Below are 23,019 nucleotides of genomic sequence, written 5' to 3'. Positions count from 1 at the left end.
AAATAGTTTCCAAAGGGGGAAAAAAAGGTGCTTAAAGGAGAGTAATTATTGTGCTAAACAATTATCAATAAATTATAAGAAGTACAAGCAACTCAAAATAGCTCCATAAAGATGAGTAAATATAATCTGAAGAGGTGTCTATGAATCACACTCCATCTCTCTTATTACCACAAAACAATAATGGTTCCTACATTTTACTACAGACCTTTTCACTGAAAATGCAAGAGATCTTTATAACCATTAATTTCACCTCCCAGCCTCCCAGCTGGGAAGCCCCATCCCCACCAGGAAAAGCTCAGGGAGCAGGAATGTGCCATTCACCTCGCACAACACAAGGTGCTGCAGCAGAGCTGGGAACAGGCACAGACCCCGGCCTCCCATTTTGTGCATTAACCACAAGATCATCAAACGTCACCCAGTTATTCCATCTCCTCACTAACCATTGCTGATCATTGCTCCTGTTTCTTTTCCCAGAGAACCACACTCTGTGTCAGGGAGCTGCAGTGTGACTGGCAGCCCCAAATGCTTTGGGAAGGGTGGACAGAGCGAGGCCAGGATCCCTGTACTTGGTGAAATGTCCTGCCCATGACACCTCCTGCTCTCTGGAGTGGGATCTGAGGTGGATGAACACATTTCTTCCCTAAACCCCAGAATGTCACAGGCTTCAAGAGACGTTCTGCAGCTCTGTGCGCACTGCTCATGTCACACTCACAGCACGTGAAAGAAACTGACTTGGGTTTAAAGGGAAACATTGTTTGCTGCTTCAAAAATCATTCAGGTTACCAAAGGCACATTCCTTCAAAACAAGTCAATGGAACCAAGCTCGACCTTCCCCAGCCTGGGTTACTTACACAGACACTCCCTGTCCATATTCCCTGACTTTAATCAGGGTTCTCTCCCTCTGCTCTTTGCTTTTCCCATTCCATCCCTTTTCAGTCCTTGCTTCTCTCCTAATCCTGCTCTCTTGCCATTTCTAGTCTCTTCCCCTCCTTTCTTTACAGTAATTTCCATTTTCTTTGAAATGTTTTGGCATTTAATGCTGGCTTTATTCTTCCTTCTCCATCTGCTGCTCTTGTCTTTCTAAATCTCTTCTGGAGCCTTCTCTCGGGAGGAAGCAAGAGAGATGTACTCTGTTCCATGTACTGCTTCATCTTTCTGGATTTCAGTTCCCTTCTTTTCCTTCATGGCTTGCAATCAGACAATCCTCCTGTCCCTGGAAGCTGATACCAACTAAAATGTCTCCTTGCAGCCCCACAGTAGCAGGTACTGTGCTGTACTGGATCTCCTGCTCCCTCTGAACACAAGGATCTCAGGAGAGCACTGGGAAATAGCTGCCATTTCTCCTATAAAAACTACAAGACTGCAGAAAGCAAAATTACTGGTAGATTTTACTCCCCTGCCTTGTGCTCAACATTTGTGGGGTCTTCTGGCCGTGGAGACTTGCTCCACCAGCTACAATCCATTTTCCAAGGGAGTTTCCCCCTCCCTAAGGGTTTTTCTTCTCTGTAAAATCTTCTATTTCATTATCAGGGCTTACAGGGAACAAAGGAGAAATAACCAAGCTTAACTACTAAAACTGCTTTTAGACAAATCTCCCCTATATTGTCTTTCCCACAGATTTTAATTTGGAACTCAAAGGCTCAGCTCTAAGATGCCTCTTCCCAGCCTGTTCACTTGGCCTCTGTTCCCAGGAAGGGAAATAGCTGCAACATGGAAGATGACAAGGACATTTGCCAATTAGAAGCACCACAACAAATTTCTCTTGGGAAATGTGCAGCCCTATCTGCAAGTGTACCTTTGAACTAAAACACAAGACATAACAGAAACTGATCACAGATTAAGCAAAGCAAATATTAAGAGAATAGTGAAAGCATTTTTTCTCCTATCAATTTTTGTTTATTTCCAAACTTCAACCTAAAGTCTGACTATCTGTGAAAGTTTTCCTTGTATTTGTTATTAACTGGTATGTTTGATATTGTCATACCAGTGGGAATGATACCTCCTGAATGTTTTTGCTTTCAGAAAGGCAGAAGGAAAGTAAACACCCGAAAAAAAAATCCCTTGCAGCCAGCAAGATGGATTTTGCAAAAAAGGGTAAGATTTAAGTCACAAAAATTACAAATCCTTTACAGTTGCAGTTACATTGCCAATACACAGAAATAAAATAGAAGAAATGAAGCATTTATCAAGGTTCCAAAATAAAGTGAACAAGAACATTAACAAATGCCAAAGCTTATAAAAGCCTCAAAGCACTCAGATCCTCCCTTCTCTCACAAGCTCAAAAGGGAGTCAGTTGTTCCTTAGTTTTATCTTACATGTTTCCCACACCACCTTTTCTCTGGTCACAGAGATTTTGCTTTATCCAGTGCCTAAAATATACTTGACCATGGAAGGAGCAGCAGCCATAAAACCAGAGGAGTGGAGAATCCCACACCAGTTTCTCAAGGTTTTCCACTGTTGTTTCTAAACCAATGTTTTAAACACAGAGCATATTCCCATGGATTTATTACAAGCTAAAAGGGAAATATGTATTTAACAAGACCCAATTCCTCTGAAATGTGCTGAGCTAAAACCCAAAAAGAGACCAGGAAGGAACATGATGTGCTCATCCTGCCCCACTCTCCTCTGGCAGTTCCATGTTTATGGTCTCCTGCCTCCCACCTGCAAACAGCAAATTCTCATGGCTACATGTGCCATACCAAGTTCACCAGCACAAGAAGTGAGAACTGAGTGAATTATCTTCCCTGATAATTATCTGAAAGGTATCTACAGGGATAACAACAGATTTTCAGATCGAAGCCTGATTTAAGCTGACCGACCCCTTCAGCATTTCTAAAGAAATAATGGATTATAAAACTAATTCAGTGAAAAATGAAAGTAAAAATAGAAGCGATGAGACATCTTCTAAATAAGCAAAGCTGCTTTTACAGCGTGCTGAATAACTGCAGTGTGGTAAACATACCACTGTTATAAATAACAACCAGCCTTTTGACATTGTTCTTTCATTAATTATTTCGATTTCTCTATCAGGATTAACGAAGCAAACCTCATGGTTCTCCTGCAAAGTGAAAAGAATTACTCCCATGTATAGGAGGAAAAAGTAGGATATAAGGACAGAAAACAGTGCTTCAAAGCTACAGTGGCACATGTACAGAGCACTCAGGAAGTCTCATAGTGTAAGAGAAAAACCATCTTCTCGTTCAGATGAGTGTTCCCTAAGTGACTGATTTGTAGCATTTACACATCATTTAATTTTACACAAAATGCATTAAAATTTTTAGATTTAACCATAATTAGTAAACGATCAAGACATATCAAAGTTTTATACTGGTAAGTAAGGCTCAAATTCTTTTTAAATGGAAACTCTGATTTCTCCCTGCTAAGGCACTTTCTTGTTTTGCTTCAAGTCTTAATCATAAAACCATTAAAAGAAACATTTTGTGTTAAAAATGCTAGCAGCTGCCAACAGATAATACACAGCACTTTGTCAGATGATAGATAAATAATCACCAGGCCAGGCACAACAATGGTTAGTAAGTAATTGTGTCTCATTACCTTTGTGGTCTTCTTGGGCCAGCTGACCACAGGGACACCCGAAATGGCAAGATTTTGGTCATCATCAGCATGCTCCTTTAGTATGTTCTGTTGTAAATGAAAAGGCCTTAATTAACCAGAGAAACATTTCTGCAACTCAAGAGTGCAGAGACCTCTGCTCTTGTGGCAGAAGGACAAGATCTCTGCAAGTTACTTATGCTTCCAAACTTCCAATTCCCACTGAAACTCTAGCACCTCTCATTAACATCCAAATGTGAAACTTCTTCCAAAACAGGCAGCAAAATCAGCCATCAACTACCTCAAATGTTACAGAATTCTTTAATATTGGTGAGTCCAAGACCGGTGTCTTACCACTATCACTCTCTCTCTCAAATCCAGGTCATTAAATCCCAACTGACCCCACCTCTGACCCTTCTCTCCTAATCAAGGCTACAGAAGGCCTGAGAAGCAGTGAGGCTCTGCCCCTGTTATTTCAGCCATCACAGGCATCAGGTGTGCAGTCTGGAGCAATCCTCAGATGCCTGATCATTCAGGTAAGCCAAGAATAAAAATGTACTCTGGAGCCTTTCATCTTTTTGCACATGGCAGTCCAAGAGCACCAGCATTCCCACTGCCCTTCCTTCCCCCATGAGGGGCAAGACAGAGCTGCTGGAATCCAGGTCCCTTTATGTGACCAGCTGAGGCATTCAGGTTCCTGAGAGATCACCAGGAAAGGATCTGACTATGGACAGCATTAAGGGAAAAAGATTGGTCTCCCCTCCCCTCCACCCCCACCAAACCCTTTTCTTTGATGCACTGTTCTAGAAATTTCGTGAGTGGGTTGCACAGGCTGACACAGCTTCCACCACTGTGAATCACTCCCATGACCAGTAACTCAACACAGAGCTGGTAAAACACTCCACGGTGCAGCTGGGAACAGTCCATGCTCGCCTCCCGTGACCCCCTACATGCTCACTAATTTAGCTACAAAACTCTTCATTTTGGACTTCAGGTGGCTGAAAAGGAAGAAATGAAAACAAAAAAAAAAATAGGAGTCAGAAGGAGGATTCTGCTGTGCTGCTGAAAACTGAAGGCCAAATCACCACCAACAGGTTAAAGACCAAAAATAAAAAAAGCTCCAATAGAACAAATGAGAACTGCAGGTTGAAAATTACTTCAACAGAATATTTTGGAGATGACCCCAGACAATGAAGTTCAGTGGTGCTGTTCCCAAGTATATGAAAAAAGCTTAATTAGCCAACAACAGGCAGCAGGCTCTGTCAGTCCCCAGTGCAGCACTCTAGTAATTAGTAATTTCACACACTATACAAAAAGAGCTTAAAATACAGTAATTGTTTTAATAGGGAGTGCACTTGGAATTCATCTGTAATCATCCAACTAAAGCCCAGAGTGTGATGGCATGTTCCAGTCCCCAGGAGCCTGAGTTTGGATGAGTGTCCCTGGGGCTGACTCTCTCTCCCTGGAGCTCAGACAACCTGTCACACTCAGCCCAACTCCCCAGCCTGTGCTTAAATGAAAGCTGTGTTACACCAGCCAGCACAGAGCTGCTCCTGCAGACAGCAGCACCCCAACAAGGCTGCTGGTGATGCTGCTCAGGCTGGAAGCAGCACCAGGGACCAAAAGGAGAGATGCCAGAACAAGCCCAGTTTCATCAGCCTGGTGCTGTGGCTGCACTCAGGGGTTTGCAAAGCTGAGGAGTAAAGCCCAGCTTGCCCCAACCTGGCTGTGATGCAGAGTCTGTATTGTACCTGCTCTTCCAGTGCAACACCCAACAACTTTTAATCACTGGCAAATTAACTCTGGCCAAACTGAGGTGAAGTGAGCACCTCTTTTCTCATGTCCTTTTTATTTGGAGAGAGATCACTGCATTAACTGAGCTGTGACCACATTCTCAAAGTTCAATCCTAAAACTGAGAGCTCTTTTGTATTCTCATTGCAAAGCCAAAATTCTCCAGAACAAGGAGGCAGCTTGAGAGCCATAAACAAAGGACAAATTAATCCCTTTTTACTTTGCTACTCTTAGGTTTGAAAGCCTGTAAGACAGAAAATCTTAACATTTCCACTAACGACTGTCAGAGACTCGGAGTTCAATGGAAAGCACAGTATATTCCAAGAACTTGGCAAGGTAATGAAGGTTTCTTGTTATCATATGTATCACGTGAAAATATTATCCAAGGAGAAATGCAAAACGATGGCAGCTTCTCATCTGAGGCAGCTGAAAACAAGGGCTGTCAGCACAGAGCACAGCACAGAGCACAGCACAGCCACACTTGGGCTGACTGCAGCGGCAAGTGTCAGCTCACAACAGGCTGGGGAAGGCAGGGTTTTGTTCACCTGCTTAAAAACAAGAAAAAAGAAGATAAAGAAAAGCCATGGGGCTCCAGTTAGAGGAACGTGATGCTCTTCCAGCACAAGGTGGCTCGATTCATTACACTTGAGGGCTGTGGTGACAACAGCAGGTATGAAGGGAAGAAGTTGATTAACTGTATAAGAATTCAGCTTAGCCATTTCAAAAGCACAGCAAGGAATGACTCCCCTGAAATGCATTCAGTAGAGGGAGGTTTTTTTCTGTCATCAGAATGGGAAGGGGGTAAGATTTCTTGGCAAGAAAAAGTAAGAACATATTTCAGTAGATATCATCTGTCTTGCACAAGAATCTTCTCCTGCTGCCAAGGAGTTGCAGATATTTGACAACCTCTGTTCTTCAAACCGAGTTTCTTCTGCTCTAATGGACTTCCACAGGCCCTTCTGAAGAACAGCAGTGCTTTTGCTCTGAAGTGGGCAAGATCTGTGGCATTATGAAGAGGCAGATCTCACAATCCTGTTCCCCAACATCAGCAGAGGAATTACCATCCTCTGGTACCACACAGAAATGTTTTGTGCAGAAATCAGAGGCTGCACACAGGTGAGAATCCCTGGCAGTGGGTTTCATGTGTGCCACAATCCAAGGCCTGCTCAGCTTTACCTGTCCCGTGACGTGGAGAGCAAACTACCCCAAGGAGGACAATGGTGATGTATCACAGTGACCTCTTCTTCATGCATAAGCCCACCCCAGCACTGCTGCAACCACCAGGGATTTAATTCCCTGTTTGGGCTGAGGGAGGAACTGCCCTGCTCCCCAAGTGAGGCCTGTTCCACTCTGCAAATAAGCCTCCCTTGTGCTGCTGCACTCCATCGATCACGGTGATAAATGGGTGCTCAATCTGCAGAGGCAGCACTTGGCACTTCTGGATTGCTGTGTCCCCACCAGACAGGCACACTTAGTTTGGAGCTCAGATGATGTGTAAGGAATTTACACAGGCTTAGGTTAGTTTTCAGTCTCCCTTCTGGTAAGGAAAATAAATTACTTTACTTCAGAAAGTCTCACCTGCTTGACATTAAATAGCTGTAAATAGCTGTGGTTGTGTTTACCACTAAGAGCAGTAATCCAGTCACCCATCCTTTACTGTGCTCTTGCTCAGCTGGGAAAGCATGGATTCTTTGTGAGCTACCCCGATTAGTTCTGTGAAACTTCACATCACTGAATAAAATGGTTTCCTTTCTCCAGTTTAACTATCCATATCCTGTTTTCTGAAAACATTAATTATCTTCCTAAAGCACAAAGACAGACTTGAATGTCATACAAAAAAAGTTCCTGAGTGTATTTCATTAAGAAATAAAAGTGCTAGAATAAACACTGATTTATTTGCTTCAGGAAGAAACTTGTTGAAGACTTTCCCAGCAGAGCAAGAGCTTTCAGACTTTGTCAGAGCATGTTCTTGCTATGCATTTGTTAAAAATAACTCTCAAATGGGTGCACTAAAAGGGTACTTCTAATAGAAAGCATTATTAATACATCACATGCCTGAAAGTTGAGTTGCCCATGAAATAAACCTTGTTAATAGAGCCAAGCACGGTCACAGCATGGATCATTAGCACAGCTCCTGCAGGACTCCTGCCTCCAGTCAGTCACACAGCTGGCTGCTGCTCTGGGGGTTCACCAGGGTGAGCTAAAGGGGCCAGGCCTCTGCTCACTCCACTGCTGATGCTATCAGCAAAGCCCACGTTATTATCTGTACAGGTTGGAAAACTAGTAGCAAAGTAAGAGAGAACATGATTCAGTGGTCAAGGAGATGAATACCATTCTGGAAAAGGGACTGTATTTCTTCCTCTGCCATTCTGTCTTTATGTGGTACAGGGCAAATCTTTTAAGTCAAGTTTCCACAGGGTGCCATGAGTTGTGTGCTCCTGCCTCTTCCTCATGCCTGGCTTGGGATCTGGTGCTAAAGATCAGAACTCCTGCTCTGCAGAAATCTTAAGCCACGACTGTTTCAATATAATTAAAATCATCTTTTGCACATATCATTGTTATATACCCTAACTGTCCTGTGCATGTAAAGCCAGTACCCAAAATTACTTTTATCTTAATCTCCACCAGTTCCCTGTGATAACAACAGCTTATCCATTATGTGTGGAGCAGAGGGTGGGGATCCCTGGGAACCCCAAGGGAACATTGATTCACCCTGTCCAGCTAAGGGGCTGAACATCAGAACCTGATGGAACAGCAAGGGTGGAACTGCTGCATCCTCACACCAAGGAACCCCGGATCCTGAAAGGACCATAATGCTGGAGCATGCTCAGAGGACTAAAATCTGTCACTTGGCAACTCCTCCCTCAGCACGCCCCATCCTTTGAAGGTAAAAGCTCTAAACACACTCACACACTTGGGTTTGATTTTTTTTTTTTTAAGTGAATAAACTGAATAAAACAAACCTCATGCTCTGAGGAGATCAGATGCTTTGGCTCCACTGCACTGCTCCCTACCACATCAACAGTGGCAGGAAGAAGGGATGGCTGCTGCACCCAGGGTCCCAGAAGTAGATGGGAATGGGTCACACCTTGTCTCTGGCTGCCTGTGACAATCTGATGATGAGCAAAGAGAAGGCCTGTGCTGGGAATCCTGGACTCCCCCCTGACCTGGCAGGCAATGTACTCAACTGCCCCTGAGTGCCCCCATTCCTTCAGAGCACCTGGCAAGGGGATTGTGCAGCCACAGGGAGTTATGGAGGAAGCTGACTGCATGGGCTTCAATTAATTTACTCTGCCATAGTGACTCCCACTCTCTGAAGAATGAGGGCTGGCCTATATGTGGGTCAATACTATAACAAAGATGGGTGAGAAAGTTCTTTAGCAGTTCTTTAGACACTGTTCAAGAAGATGTTTGAGTTTACATGGTTTTTAAAAAGTCTCACTCTGGCTAATCAGACACAGACTGGCCAGACATCCAGAGGTGATTCCAGGGGAAACAATCCTGCAGCATGTCTGATGTTTAGATGTGGTTATGGACTCTTTAACCAGCAGGGAACCATCAGTATCCAGATGTTGGGCTACATCCTGATGGTTACAGCATGTGCTGGCAAGGACAGAAAGTTTAGGAGCAGGCAGTTATCAAAGGACATGGAACATCAAGCTGTACACCATAACTGGCAGGTGCTCACTTAGTACCAGTTACAGCACAGTATCACCAAAAAGGGGATATTGGCCTTTTTTAACAGTCCATTTGTAGCTCTCCATCTCTGTATGGAGAATCCACTGCTCTGGAGACGAATAGGAAAACAGATACTCCCACACAGTGCTTTAAGCCAGATTCACATATGGTACCTTGCTGTGTTCTGGGGAGATGTCTCACAGCACTCTGGAGTCTGGCATCCAGAGAGGGAGAGGATCCCACTCGCAACATCTGCACAGCCATTAAATGCTGCACCCCTTTCTGGATTTTTAAGTGAAAATGATCCTGGGCATCAAGCTTGAGAAGTAACATGACCATTCTTCCTGCTTCACCACCAATTCAACTTCTGGTCTTCATTTTGGGTTCTGATGAAAAAATGACTGATCCCAGAGCAAGCTCATGAATCTACATCTGCAGCTTTGAGCAGGTGTGTCCACTTTCATGTACAAAGTGCCTGATTTTGCAAGAAGGGAATTTCTGAGCTCTTGTGGTCTACCAGAACGAGAGCAGCGTATCACACTTCCAAGCTCCAAGATCAGGGAATATGGTTCCACTGCACACTGCACATGTTCAGCCTACTCTAATGGCTTTGAAGCCTTTCTAAGCAGCTGTTGCACCACTTGCACTAAAATAGCACAGGCTCCCTCACCATTTACCACATAAACACGTATTTTTCCCCTCAGACTGTGCCTTACAGAGCTCTTGTGTATAGAAAATATGTAACTGAAGATCCATACTGTTCACAGACTGAAAATCCACAGAGAAGTTGTGTCACTAGTGAGTACTCACTCCTCACACCAGCTCCAAAACCAATATATTGTACCAGTGGAGAATAATTATCAACCTATAGAGGGCAATGGAGGAAAGGAAAATGGAAAAGGTGAAGGAAAAAAAAAAGCAGCTGGAAGTGTTAGACAATCTATCTTCTGAGCTGCAATCAAGTATTTACATTTTGTATGTGTCAGCTAATGAGGTGTACACCAGGGAGACACGAGACCAAAAAGGGCTGATTAAGACTGTAAATATAAACAGACTTTTTGAGGTATAATATTTACATGTGGAACATAACAAGTGCTGAATTATGAGAGGATATAAACTTTTGGCCACTACTGTGACAGCCAGAAAGGACTGGGTCACTTAAACCTGGCTGCAAACAGGAGCCAGAGACAGCTTTGGTTCAAGGAATCATTTCCCTGTCAGGCAGAGCAGCCTGACCTGAGCTGGTCACCACACACAGCTGCCACCCCTCTGCAGCAGAACTTTGCCTTCTGCAAAAGAGTTTGTGTGAGCAGAGTTTGTGTGAATCACCAAGTTATCACACCCACCTTCATGTCCTCCAGGAGAGCCTGAGGGTCCTCAATGCCTTCTGGAACACACTTCTTGTTCTCTGGGAGGGATTCAAGCTTTTCCACCAGGGCTTTTAAACCCTTCAGTTCAAATTCTGTGAGGTGAGTCCATTTGGTTGAAACTTCTGTAGCTGGAGACCCCGTGGGTGTTTTGGGATAGTCCGTGGGGGTCGTTGATTTGATGCTGTCATCTGACTCATTAGACAAAGTTCTTTTCAGGTACCTCATTACTGTGGCTTTTTGTTTCCTCCCTGCAGCCTCCTTCCCTTCTGAGTGTGTGCTGTTGGGTGAGGAGGAGCCATCCACCAAGGATTTGGAGTTCTTTTCCAAGCTGTCATCCTTCTCCTCCTGGAGATGGGCATCACAAGATTCTTCATCCATGTCTAACCACGAATCTGATGAGTAGCTGTCTGTGCTGCGTTTTCTTTTTGCATCTGAAAGTTAGAAAAAGAATGCTGAATTTTTAGCCAGTGTAACCTCACAGCTGAAGCACTTCTGTACCACTGGGGCCAGGTGCTGCCTATTTCAAAGGGCACTGGAGAATGGTTTAGTGAGTATGTGACAGGAATGGGCTTTATTCAGCTGATTTTTAATTTTTTTTTCTTTGAGGGGGGCGCTTGTTTGTCTGTTTTAATGCTGGTTTTCATTAACATCTACTCAGTTCAAATGACTGGGAAACATTTAGGCAAAAATTATGCTTTCTTCAAAGCTTCAGTCCTCTATGCCTTCAATTAGGAGGAGGCAGAGCTCTTAAGTCACACACAATTAATTTTCCCACAAATCCGAAAAAGACCAGATTCGGCAGCTTTACAGCTTTAAGAGGAGAGTTAGCACAGAAGGAGGAGGGGGAAATGATGGCAGAAGGCACGTTAAAATGCTGTACATCATCATTCTTCCAGGAACCCTGCACAGCACAAAATCAACTCCTCACTACTTTTCCTCTCTGCAAGCAACAAACTGTTGATAAAACAAGAACCCCCAGTTGTTAGTGCATGAATACTCATTGCTCTTCTGAGACACAGGATTTCAACTGTGCTTATTTTACGACAACAAGACAAAACACGCTGAGAAACACAGGGACTGTCACAGCTACATGCTACTGGTTTTCTTAATGCCATTCCCAGTACATTTTAAGTACTTCTCAGGAAAATTTAAAGGCAAGTTTTTGAGTCTAAAGATCTATTAATCTTAATTTCCCCCTAAGAGCCCCAATTGTTCCCCAACTCCGTGCAATCAAGCGGTGAAAGCAATGTAGGAAACCAGTGGCCATGGTTCCCTCAAGCACACATCTTTTCTTATTTATTAGACACAATTTCCCTGACTAAGTGAACAACACTGAATGCAGGCTAGCAACAGCAGGAATTTCTGTGGAAAATACAGTTAACACTGGCAACACCCAGTTAAATCAATGTGAATTTTATTACTGGCTGAAATGGGTATGAGATCAAGCTGCAAACAAAAACACACTGCAAAGGAAACAGAAGTCACACAGAAAAAGTGAGAGAACAATTAATGAAAAGTTCCTTTCACAGCTTCCATGCTTTGCAGTGCAGTAGCTTTGGATTAGGACAATGTGAACCATGCTTAAGGAAGGATTAAATGGACATTAATGAGAAAGCTCAGCATCCGGCTGTTTAACAGCGAGGTTCAAATGCTGGAGCCCAGTTCCAAGCTGGAGAATTCCTCCTGGTCACAGAGACACTCCTTGTCTGTGCTCAGTCTGCACCATCTTGTCACAAACACACTGGTCAGAGGTGCCACAGGCAGTGGCAGTGTCACTGCTCAGCCTGCCTGGCTGCTCAGCTCTGCAGCTCCCAGTAAAGCCCTGCAGGGCCAGCTCACCTCTGGGTGTTACTGCCCCAGAGACAGGAGTTGGTCACCTCACACTTCCCAGGGCAAGCATGCTGCTGCTACAGGCTCTGCAAAAACCCAGCATCTCTATCTCCTCTACTCCTTCGGACAGGCTTGCATTTTTCCTCAAAACCAAAATGGCCATAAAATGACTCCTGAAAGGCAAGTTTAAGCTGAAATGCCTGTGAAAAGATGGCAGCCACAGAAAACACCAGCTATCAGCAAGGCAGGGTGCAGCTAAATCCAGCTCCATCCACAGGGCAGGGTGACTTCCTCCCTGCAACCCTCCAAAAAAGCCTCACAGATTATTTTGTGTGCTGAGGTGGTGGCATCAGCACTCCAAAGCAGCTCCTCCTCTCTGCTCTGTGCTAATACACCCCCATGCTTCTCTTAGAAAAATAAACAGGATTAGAAAATATCTTAACTAGAACATTTAAAACCCACTCAGTTATCCAACTTTTATTTCACACTGTTTTTCCTTTGTCCACAGTAGCGAGCACACGTACCCACCTCAAAGGCTACATAATCAGCTTATGTCATTCTCCCATTTTACAACTGAGGAAACAGATGCTTGGGAGAAAGCACGATTTGCTCATTGTCACACATCAAATCTAGGGAAAAACCAGGAGTCAGAATCCAGGCTGCTGGATCCAGGGCTGGAGCCCCCTCCTCTGAGCCACACAGCCTTGGTGAGCTGTTTTACAACTGACTCAAGCACAAAGCCCAGCCTCAATGGGAGAAAATGCCAGAGTTCTGGCATCAAACAGGAGAGGGTGGAAGCAGATCCACATCCCTACACTGCCAGGATAGTGTCATTAACAGAAAGTGGTGTAAATCTGCACAAAGAAAATTGTGTTTCTGTCCTCCTATGCTGTAGCTGTGCTGAACTAATGGCTGTAACTGGGGCAAAGCACAAGTGTAAATAAGGCCTAAAGAAAACGAGGGAGATCACGTTATGGAGGTGTGAATAATTTACTCCAAGTAACGCTCTGGTGTGAGGAGAAAAAGCTTCCAAGAGACATCTCCACTTTGTGTCTCTTGCTGTAATCTATGGAAACAAAAGGCAGGAGAGGAGTGGAGCACCAGAGCATACTGGGGGCCTCTCCCAGGAGGAGGCAGCACACGGAGGGGGGTGGCAGTTCTGTTGTGCCAGCTGCCACCGCGTCCCTGCCACCAGCACCAGGCAGCCACACCTGGGCAGGGACAGGCAAAACCAACTCCCATCTAAGCCCAAAGAAAGCAGCACAGCAGGGCCCTGCTGTCTCCATGCCCGGCAGGCACTTCATGCCTGGCCTGAGCCTCCCCTGGGCACAGGGCTTGCTGCTAACCTGGAGTGTACCAGGCTATTCTGGAGCACCAGGGGATTACAGCGCTGCTGCTGCTCGGCCGGATTAAGAGCAGGCTGCTCTCCAAACACAACAACTGTCTGCTACTGCTGCTAATCTAAAAAAAAAAAAAAAAAAAGCACCGAGGGAATCAATAATGGAAGGATAACTTCAAGGTGAGGGAGATTCAATTTTGTGTTTTCAAGTGTTTTGTTGTAATGCAACATGCCATGATTTTTATTTATTCATTTCAATGAAAACATTGTCTGACAGAGTTACTATGCTGTGAGCTGAGGCCCTACATAAGCATAATCTGCATTTACTTTGTTGAGAAGTGCATTTTAAGCACTGTATTACCAGGGCTCCACTGACTTGAAGGTTTCTGGTTTATTAAGTCTCTCTGTAGGGAACAGCACCTGCTCAGCTCAGCTGTTTCTTCTCCTGAGTCAGTGCCCCAGTGAGTCCCAGTTTCAGAGGGGTTATCCAGTCTGGGCTCCCACACAACTTAATGCAAAAATACCTTCACCCCCCTCATCTCAAAGCAAATAAAACCAGCTCATACAGACCAGTCTGTGATCTAGCTCAGTGAAGAGGTGGAGCAGCACAGACTTGACCACAGGACAGAGCATGAGAAATCTTTTCTATAGCAGTTCACTTCCCTGTGGCTCTGGGCAGACCACTTAACTTTCCTCACAGTTATCCACTTGTACCAGAATAATTATACACAGTTTCCTTCCTTGCTGAAAATCAACTTGCTGTATTACAGAACTTAAAAGAAAGGGATGGGGGTCAGGCATAATCATGAAACCTTTCTGAACTATTTAGAACAGTCCAGTGTGTAGTGTCTACCTTGCCATTCCCAGCTCCAAACCCTGCCACTGTGACTTGGGAGCAGCAGCTGCTATCAGTCTGCTGAAGACAGCAATGACATTTTCATTAGCAGAAAAACCCTGAGCATACTGGAAATGTATCCCATTGCTCCACTGCATGGAGCACCCCATACAGGAGCCACTCAATATACTCAGGTACCTGTCTATCATAAGCAAATCTATTCTATCCCCTGAGGAAGAAGGGGGGAAAAAAGAGACATGGCTCCTTCACTGTGCCAGAGGGCATATTTTCTATATCCATCAGGCTTAACATACAGTTAGAGCCATCCTGTTAAAATTTTAGCAATGGGAATCTTCAAAGCTGCAGGCTACAGAGAAAGCACGTCTCTGATAGCCCAGGATCTTCTCCCAATTACTCTTTGTCAGCTCACTCTCAACATCCATATCTCACTGAAGGTCAACTGTGGTTGAAAACATCCAGTACAGACTCATTCATGATAAGAGTAAAAATAATGAAGACATATCCACCCTGAAAAACAGCACACATACAAATCTGGTAGGAAACCCAAATAGGCTCCTTTCTGATTTCAGCTGGAAGGACAAATGTCCCAGTTGAGAGAGACAAGCAAAAGAAAAGAGAAAAAGAGATTGTGTGCTTTTACAGCAGCCTGTGATTGCTGTCTCATGTCGTCATCCCCCTGAGTGTTTGCCCTCCTGGGAGAGATCTGAGACAGAACAGCCTCACACACTGCCTGGAGGACACAGCCTGGAAATTCATCCTGGCCTGAGGAATGGGGGAGGAAGGCACGGCCATCATCTTCCACCTCATTTAGAGCTGCACTCACGGGTTTATTTAGGGAGTGGAAGACTCCAGGTTTCAGCCGTGCCTCCACAGAGGTGGGGCTTTTTCCTGTCTGAAGTTTTGTGAGTGGAGACATTTAGAAAACAGAAATACAAAGAACAATACAAATTGCTAGAGCAGCATACAAGTATCAGGACAGAGGTACCACAACACAATCACACAAATACACTTTCATGAACAGACTGTGTCTTGAAACTCACTATGAATTTAACAACCTTCATGTAAAAGCAAATAAATACTATGTTATAAAAACACAGTGTATGTTATAAAATGTTATAAAACACAGTATGAAAAGTCTAAAGATATCCTTAAAATCCAACTGCTGATAAACTCAGCTTTCTGTGTTCTCCAACAATGTTCATTATCAAAACAGTAATGTTTTTTTTTTCTTTACGCAGGAGAACAGAATCCCCACAAATTTTATGAGAACTACTCCCTTGTGAATCCCAGAGACTGTGGGCAGTGTCCTGCACTATCTCTAGTCAATGTCCTCCTCTACTGATAATCACTTTCTTAACTTCAAAGATCCACTACAATCATTGTACCAGGAGCTTTGTAAGGAAAGCAAGCAGCACAACTGGAGGGTGAAAAATAGACAGTTCTAGCACCCAAAAGGAAAGGCAGAAAACAGACATTCAGAACAAATTTAGAGCAAATTTCCAGTCAAGGAAATTGTTTTTTAAAAGTAGGAGAAACATTTAGATTATTCATGAGAAATTTCTGAAAATGAATACAAGGATATGAAGATTTTTTCTTAAACCAAGAAGGACAGAAGACGATTAAATCTACAGAGGGGTTTGAGGAGAAGTTAAGTACTTTGCTTCATTACTCTTTAAGGAGAATAATGGGAAATTCTTTGTCAAGGGATACTCCCTCATGGGAAATCAAGAAATTGCTTGCAGATAGAGAAGTCCCTAAGGAAGAGACAATTTAAGGACTTTTTCAGTGCTGAAGAAATGCTTAAAAACAAAGAAGGTAGGGTTTGGAACACTGATGTCTTTAGGATATCCCATCCCTCGGTGAGTGAACAATATCAAGATACAGCTCCACAGAACAAACCAGTTTTAACTCAAAGATTTCAGTTCACAGAGATTCGAGTCAAGAGGCTGCACACAGACTGGTTAGAAGAAAAGCAAAGCAAGTATTTGAAACTGTATTACTCCCACAGAACAAAGCAATGCAGCTTTGTAAAGATAAATAATGTACCTTTACACCTTTGAATTTGGCAAATGCCTAAGTGAAAGATCTAGCAGTATAGCAGGCCTGGTCTTTTGAACCACAACCCCCACTAAAATAATTATTTTAAGGCTAAGTTTCTGCCAAGAAATAAAAACAAAACCCCAAGTTTCTGACAAAACAAAAGTATACATCTATCTCTGCCAGCAACTGAAGCCACCACAGGTCACAAGACCCTGAGCAAGTCACCACCAAACCCTTTTCCAAGTAGCCAGGCTCCTTTTCCTGAAGCCTTTGGAGCTGGCACTCTTTGGTCATGCAAACAATCCTGCTCCCTCTAGACAGTGGACATCTATAGCTCCCAGTGAGTTATATATGACTGGAACATCTCCCAGCTAACTGGACTGAGGCACATTTCGTGGGGATCACCAAACTATTATCAGTAATTATGGAGCTGGGCTGGAATTCACACTGGTGATTTAGCTGGAAAAGGTCCCATCTCAATATCCTGAACCATCCACTCTCCACAGCTAATTTGTTCTGAAATTACATGTGGCTGATCTGGCACCTCTGCCCTGCCTGCAGGACCAGCCTCTTTCCATGCCAGTGCTTTAGACAACAGGAGATTGCTCCTTATTTTCCAAAGAATGCAGTTATCACTTCTGTCACTGCTTTCTGAAGAGCTGATCCAAAGGGCTAATTCATCCTTTCCTCCTCTAGGATAATCTTATGAGAAAAATTCCTCTGGACACAGAATTTCTGCTTAACCAACCTTTCTGACCAGGGTCTCAGAGCTAAAATGTGAAGCACCCAAATGCCCAGTGACCCCAGGAATTCCCCCTGGCCTATCTACACAGATTATTAGCTCCCTTAAATTATTCTTGCTCAGTAAAACTCACTGGAGAGTGACACCTGCCTGTAACTTCTTCAATCCCTTCTACTAAGAACTGTGTTCAGAGGTGAACATTTCCCTTCTCTGTCCAGAGCCTGGGGCAGTGCCAGTCATGCCAGGTTCACTCCAAGTGGCACCTCAGGGAGCAGGAGGCACAGAAATACTTCAGTCCTCCTCCACACTTAGCATGTATCTGTTAAGATTTAGCTGGTGCTTGTGCTATTTTCAGCTATTCTGTGCTTAAAAGCAGAGGGAACATGGCCCACCACCACCTTCCATCAAAAGGAGGAAAAAGAGGCCAGTTCAGCACAGCAACAACTGGACTGGCACACATTGATGCAAAGCTCACACCAGTGCCAAGGTAGAGCCTCAGGCACATCTGTCTGTCTGTCCTCTGGTCCACTTTCAGCTCTTGTTGTAAAGGTTTCCTTGACCTCCCTGAACCAGGCTTACAGATCATGGAGATATGTGTAGGTGTTTTCTTGGGTTTGCTTTTCTGCAGAACCAGAACCCAGTCACCAGAGAATTACAGGAGAATTTAAGGAAAAGAGAAGAGAAAGAAGGCAGGTTTAGTGACCACAACGTGTTCTGTACAGGAGCTGCTCTAACAAAAGGACAAAATACCCACCCCACCAGAGCACATCTGCAATACACACATTTCTGGCTACTGAGGTGCTGTGCTCAACATGGCAGTAAATTCTCAACTGTTTGGCAGATCATCCCAACACAAACATTACTGAAACCAACGAACAAACACATCCAAAAATTATTTTCTGGGATCCACTTGCTAAGGGAATGTTTGATACATATAATTCAAAGCAGGTTGGTACTCCATGGAAACACTTAAGAGTCAAAACTCTTCCCCACCCCAAAATAAAGAAACAGTTCATTAGAATTTCTCCAGCTCTCCAGTTCAGTTTATAATGTGCTTTGCAGAAAGCAAAGAGCAGCCAGCCTGAGGGGGCAGCAGCAGTTGTGAACGTGCACTCGAGGGCTCCACTCACCAATGACCATTGATTCTCTCTGGTACTCCTTGCTGAGGTGGCAGCGCTGGGTCACACAGGACACGTATCTCTCCAGAACATACCAGCACATCTCATAGTAGAACGGATAGCGGAATTTGGCGTGCACCTGCAAACAAATCAACACTGTCAGCCCATGGGGAAGGCAGAGAAGTTTGCAGCACAAGGGCCAGTCATCATTGCCATCGTGTTATCAAGAGCACAAACGGTGTGAGCAGGGGGAGGGGAGAGGGTGGGAGCAGGGATGCCTCCAGCATACGGAATGAGGAGCAGCCTGCCTGCCACGACAGCATCATTTCTTGGTTCACTAATTTGTATCCTCTTGGGGTGCTGGGAGAGGAGAGGGTTTGTGTTCTTGTGAAATCATGAAACTGATGGATGGCCCCTACAGAATTATTTACCTGCTGTATAAACATAGGGTGGTCACATACAGATGTTAGTCACTAAAACTTAAAATAAAAGAGTGGGTTTTCGTCTCCTGAACACTATCACAGGATTTTTATCAAAATGGCAACATTACCTAAAATGAGTCAAGCAGGACATTCATCTTTTTCATTTGTGGTTGTCTCAACAATTTGATTAAAGAAATGAACACACAAATTCTTGATAACTACACATTAAAGTAAAAATCCCTTATGTGGTTCACCTTTTGGTAGCAAGTTAGCTTTTACCACAAACAGAGTAAGAATAGAAGAGCAGGATTTTGACAAAAGATCCTGTCAAGCTGTGTACTTTTCCTTACATCTCAGACCTGTTGTTCTCACACAAAAAGCTGAATTCTGCAACACTAGTTATTTGTAAAGGTATTTCAGATACAAAAGAAAACAAAGAGGGTTTCCTTCCTTTCCAACACAGTTTTCTATCTGTAGAAGGTCACTGTACCACAGAAGGATCTGGGAAGCTCCTAAAATGCAGGAAGATATGTGTATTGTTGTGATTTGTTAAAAATGGATGCCATGCATCTTGCATGCACTTGTACTTACACTGTCCACCTCTTTCTCCTGGTGGCACAGAAATCTGTTTTGCAGGCTCACATGCACTGCACTGGGGTTACAGGAGCTGCTTTAAAACATTCTCTGCATATTCACTGCTCCCTAAGCCCAGACGTGGGCACCACCTTTAGTGAAAAGCTGAACTGCACCAGAAAGGAACATTACCTCAGAAAAAAACCAAAACACACCCACCACAGATCAGCCAAAAGCCCAAATCCTGAACAGAACCACTAAGCCAGCAGCTGCAAACTCAGCCTCAGCTCTGGAAAGCAGGCACTGCCCAAACACCTGCATGTGATCAAAGCATCCGCCTGAGCACAGCAGTGACTTATGGAACGCCCAGATTTGAAACCTGGCCCCAGGGTGGACAGCCACAGAACTTGCCTCTGTTCCCAGGGCACAGGAAATGCAAACACTCTTAGCAGTAAAACAAAATGTAACAAAGGCAAAATATACTGTATTGTCACACTAGATGTATCACAGTGTAGGATTAAATACTCCATGGCAATTCTCAGAAGTTAAAATCCCTTAAATTCAACACAAATACAGCTGGCAAATCTGAACTGCTTGTTGCTACAGGTCATGCACCCAGCACTGCTGCACCTTCCCAAATGTTTCCCTGTGTGGTTTGTTACAAAGCACACATATGAAAAAGGAAGGGAAAAAGAAAAGGAAAAAAAAAAATCAACCAGCCAAACAACAACCCCCTAAATGTGAGAACATTTAACCCCAGGGCCTTTTTGCATTGAAGAAAAATTTTCCTTTAGTTTAGTTATTTGTCATAGAGAAGAGATCAAGTCACTTATGACTATTAGGGAACACAGGGGAAATTATCCATGCTAAAATATATGCTAATAAAGGAACTCAAATTTTTCCAAGAGAGCACTGCAGGAAACAAAATTTGCAAAGAATTGACTTACAAACAGGAAGCCGCCTTCCACCCCTCAGCCTTCAAAAGGTTTTCAGCCACATGCCTGGGAATATTAAAGACATCATTGCTCAACATTTGTTGACAGATTCTGAGCTTCACCAAATTTAGTTGTTACCAATGTTAATTCAATGTGAAAGACAAGGCAGTAATGCATGCAGTGCTCCCATTATGTATATCAATCTTTAATATTCAATTTGAGTTCCTAATTGCCTCGCTATCAAAGTTCCAACCCACAGCAAATCCCTCCATGCCTCTGTAATCCACTGTTTGCCTGAGAAAGCTTTGCTTTTACAAACCTTCAGAAAGAAGAGCTCTCTACACCATCTGTAGACAGAGATACTGTGCAGAGATCTACAGGGCCTTCTGCCAGTAAAGAGACTCCAACAGTGCTTTAAAAACTTTTAAAGTTTGCCTTATGGAAAAGCATAGAGGGATATGCTCTTTGTGATATCCCTGAACATTTATTAATTATAAGGGATGTGAACTGCATTATGTGCATGTCCATACTCCTTCCATTGTACACTCATAGGCAAATGAACTCTTAAGGGCAGGGGAGGAGGAATAAGAGAAAGAAGGAAAAAAATTAAAAATGTTCTGTGATGAGTTGGAAGTGTAATATCTGAGACAGACACTGCCAGAGGACTGAATTCCCCACCAGCAGGGAAATACACTGGATCATCTAATAGGCATTTCCAGCTTTAACTTCTGTGATTAATAATTTACAATCCACTGGAAAAAAAATTTAATTATTCCTGTACAGCAAGAAAAAATCCTCTCTGGAATACGATCCATTTCTTCAGTTCAAAGTGAAATTATTTTAGAGATTTATATGCCCCTCCAAAAACAAAACAAAAACCCTAAGCAAGTAAGACACACGTTTTCCTGAAAAAAGTCATAATCTCTTCCACAATGCCCATTAAAATCATTACAAACTCCACTTGTGTTTAATCAATCTAATCACAATATTGAAAAGCAATTTATGACTATTTACAAAATAATTAAGCTAGCCACTTAATATATTATCTTACATTCCAGAAAACCAAGTGAATAGCAAACACCATCATCTGTGAGTGACCACCTTACGTGTATATTCAGAGTGCCCTTGTTCCCACCATGTTCCAGTATTTTAAAGCAGTTAAATTTAGATTAATTGGGGTTAGGTTTGACACATTCTTCCTCTTCAGTACTGAGAGCTGTATCACCCCTGTGCCAAATGATGAATCCCTGCATGGCATCCTGCTCTGCAGTTCCTCAAGCTGGGCTTGCAGAGAGCTAAACAGCTTGGCCTGTTTGACTGGCTGTTAATTGGCCTCCAGGAAAGCCAGGCTGCAAAATGAGAGTCTCTACGAACTGTAAGGCTGGAGAATATTTGTTTACCTCAATTGCACATTAGGAGCTGTTTCCAACAATAGACATGTTTTTTATTACTCCTTAAAACTATTTTTAAATGGCTACAACCCTCTTAAAAAGTCTCCCAGGGGTATGAGGAATTAAGCTAGAATAAGCATGACAAGTATATAAACTAGGCAATTTTATCAGGCTGTAAATCAGCATTACCATTTCAACCCTGTATTTATTCTTGTCTGAGCTAAGACAATAACAACTACACCTAGCATAAAAATGACTTTGAATATCAGCAATCAAAGATGATTAAACATTACATAGCAGGTTTAAACACAGTGAAACCTCCATAAAATTGCTCTGTGCAAAATGAAGAGAGGAAGCACACCTGTATTACACTTTGATTTGAGTGTAGCAAATTACTTTGTCAATCACATCATGTAATTTACTTCTATGCCATACACAATGGAAAGATCAATACTGATGAGAAACTCATTTGCAGTATGCTCACACTGGCAAATTTGGGTGAACTGCACTGTACTGAGTCTGCCAGACCAGCCAGTGTATGAATGGAATTATCTCAACAGAGAAATGACAAAATTTGATTGACAAAGCAAATAATGTAGTACACACCAGAATCCTGTTTTGAAACCATTTCCCTTTCAAGATTCCTGCACGATATTTTTAGTTGGGGGGGAATGTTATTATTTCTAAATCACAGTATTGATTTTCCTGCCTTTTATCAAACTTCTGTATGCCTTAGCTGCACAGCTTCTGTTTTGTTTCTGTGCAGAAAGTCTTGCTATTTTTCAACTGTTCACACAGTTCTGATTTTATACATACATCTGCCCATGAGCACAAGTTTGTGAGCACAGGTACAGCCTGTGCATAACACGTTGCCAGCACACGGCAACATCCAAGTGCTGAAATTGCTTCTGTGAAGTCCTGGATATTCTGGGCTGCTGGCTTTTTTAAAGCACTCCAATATTTTTGCAAGGAAAATGATCGAGAACTACACGGACTTCAAAGAAATTTTAAACAAAAAATGACAAGAGCAAAGGTCTGATTTGGGATTTCCAAATGTTGCAGTATCCCTTTCCCAATTAATGGTGACAGGACATTTTTCAAGATGCAGGTACCCAACTCCCACAGCCTCCTCACAGGATCAGTGTGGCAGTAAATTTTAAAAGGCATTTCAGTGTAACTGGCTGGTTAGTTCATAGAAGTTACCAAAATATTTGGCTGTTATAAGGAGTTTTGCCAGCTGGCATAAAAAGCTTAGAAAATCAAAGCTGCACCCAGCTTCCCAAGGAGAAGGGCCTTGAAGCACAGCTGAGCAGCTACAACCCAAGTTGTGTGATCTTGGGTAGCTCAAGTCCTGTGTGATCAAAATGTCCATTTTTATACA

The 23,019-nt window shown here is 43.3% G+C and overlaps 1 protein-coding gene across 6 annotated transcripts in view; it reads right to left on the bottom strand.

Moving 5' to 3' along the window:
* KDM2B (lysine demethylase 2B) overlaps positions 1 to 23,019 on the bottom strand; it is a 105,595-nt gene that overhangs the window by 35,808 nt on the left and 46,768 nt on the right. For all 6 annotated transcript variants that reach the window (XM_066562313.1, XM_066562314.1, XM_066562315.1 and 3 more), the window contains 3 exons: positions 18,330 to 18,456; positions 10,369 to 10,823; positions 3,556 to 3,642 (listed from right to left, as the gene is read on the bottom strand). In XM_066562313.1, coding sequence (XP_066418410.1) covers positions 3,556 to 3,642; positions 10,369 to 10,823; positions 18,330 to 18,456 — 669 coding nt within the window. The remainder of the gene's footprint in view (positions 1 to 3,555; positions 3,643 to 10,368; positions 10,824 to 18,329; positions 18,457 to 23,019) is intronic.

The sequence above is a fragment of the Molothrus aeneus genome, chromosome 18 (genome assembly GCF_037042795.1).
Source record: "Molothrus aeneus isolate 106 chromosome 18, BPBGC_Maene_1.0, whole genome shotgun sequence".
Taxonomy (NCBI): domain Eukaryota; kingdom Metazoa; phylum Chordata; class Aves; order Passeriformes; family Icteridae; genus Molothrus; species Molothrus aeneus.
Note: the sequence above shows the minus strand (reverse complement) of the source record. Positions and strands in the feature narration are given on the sequence as shown.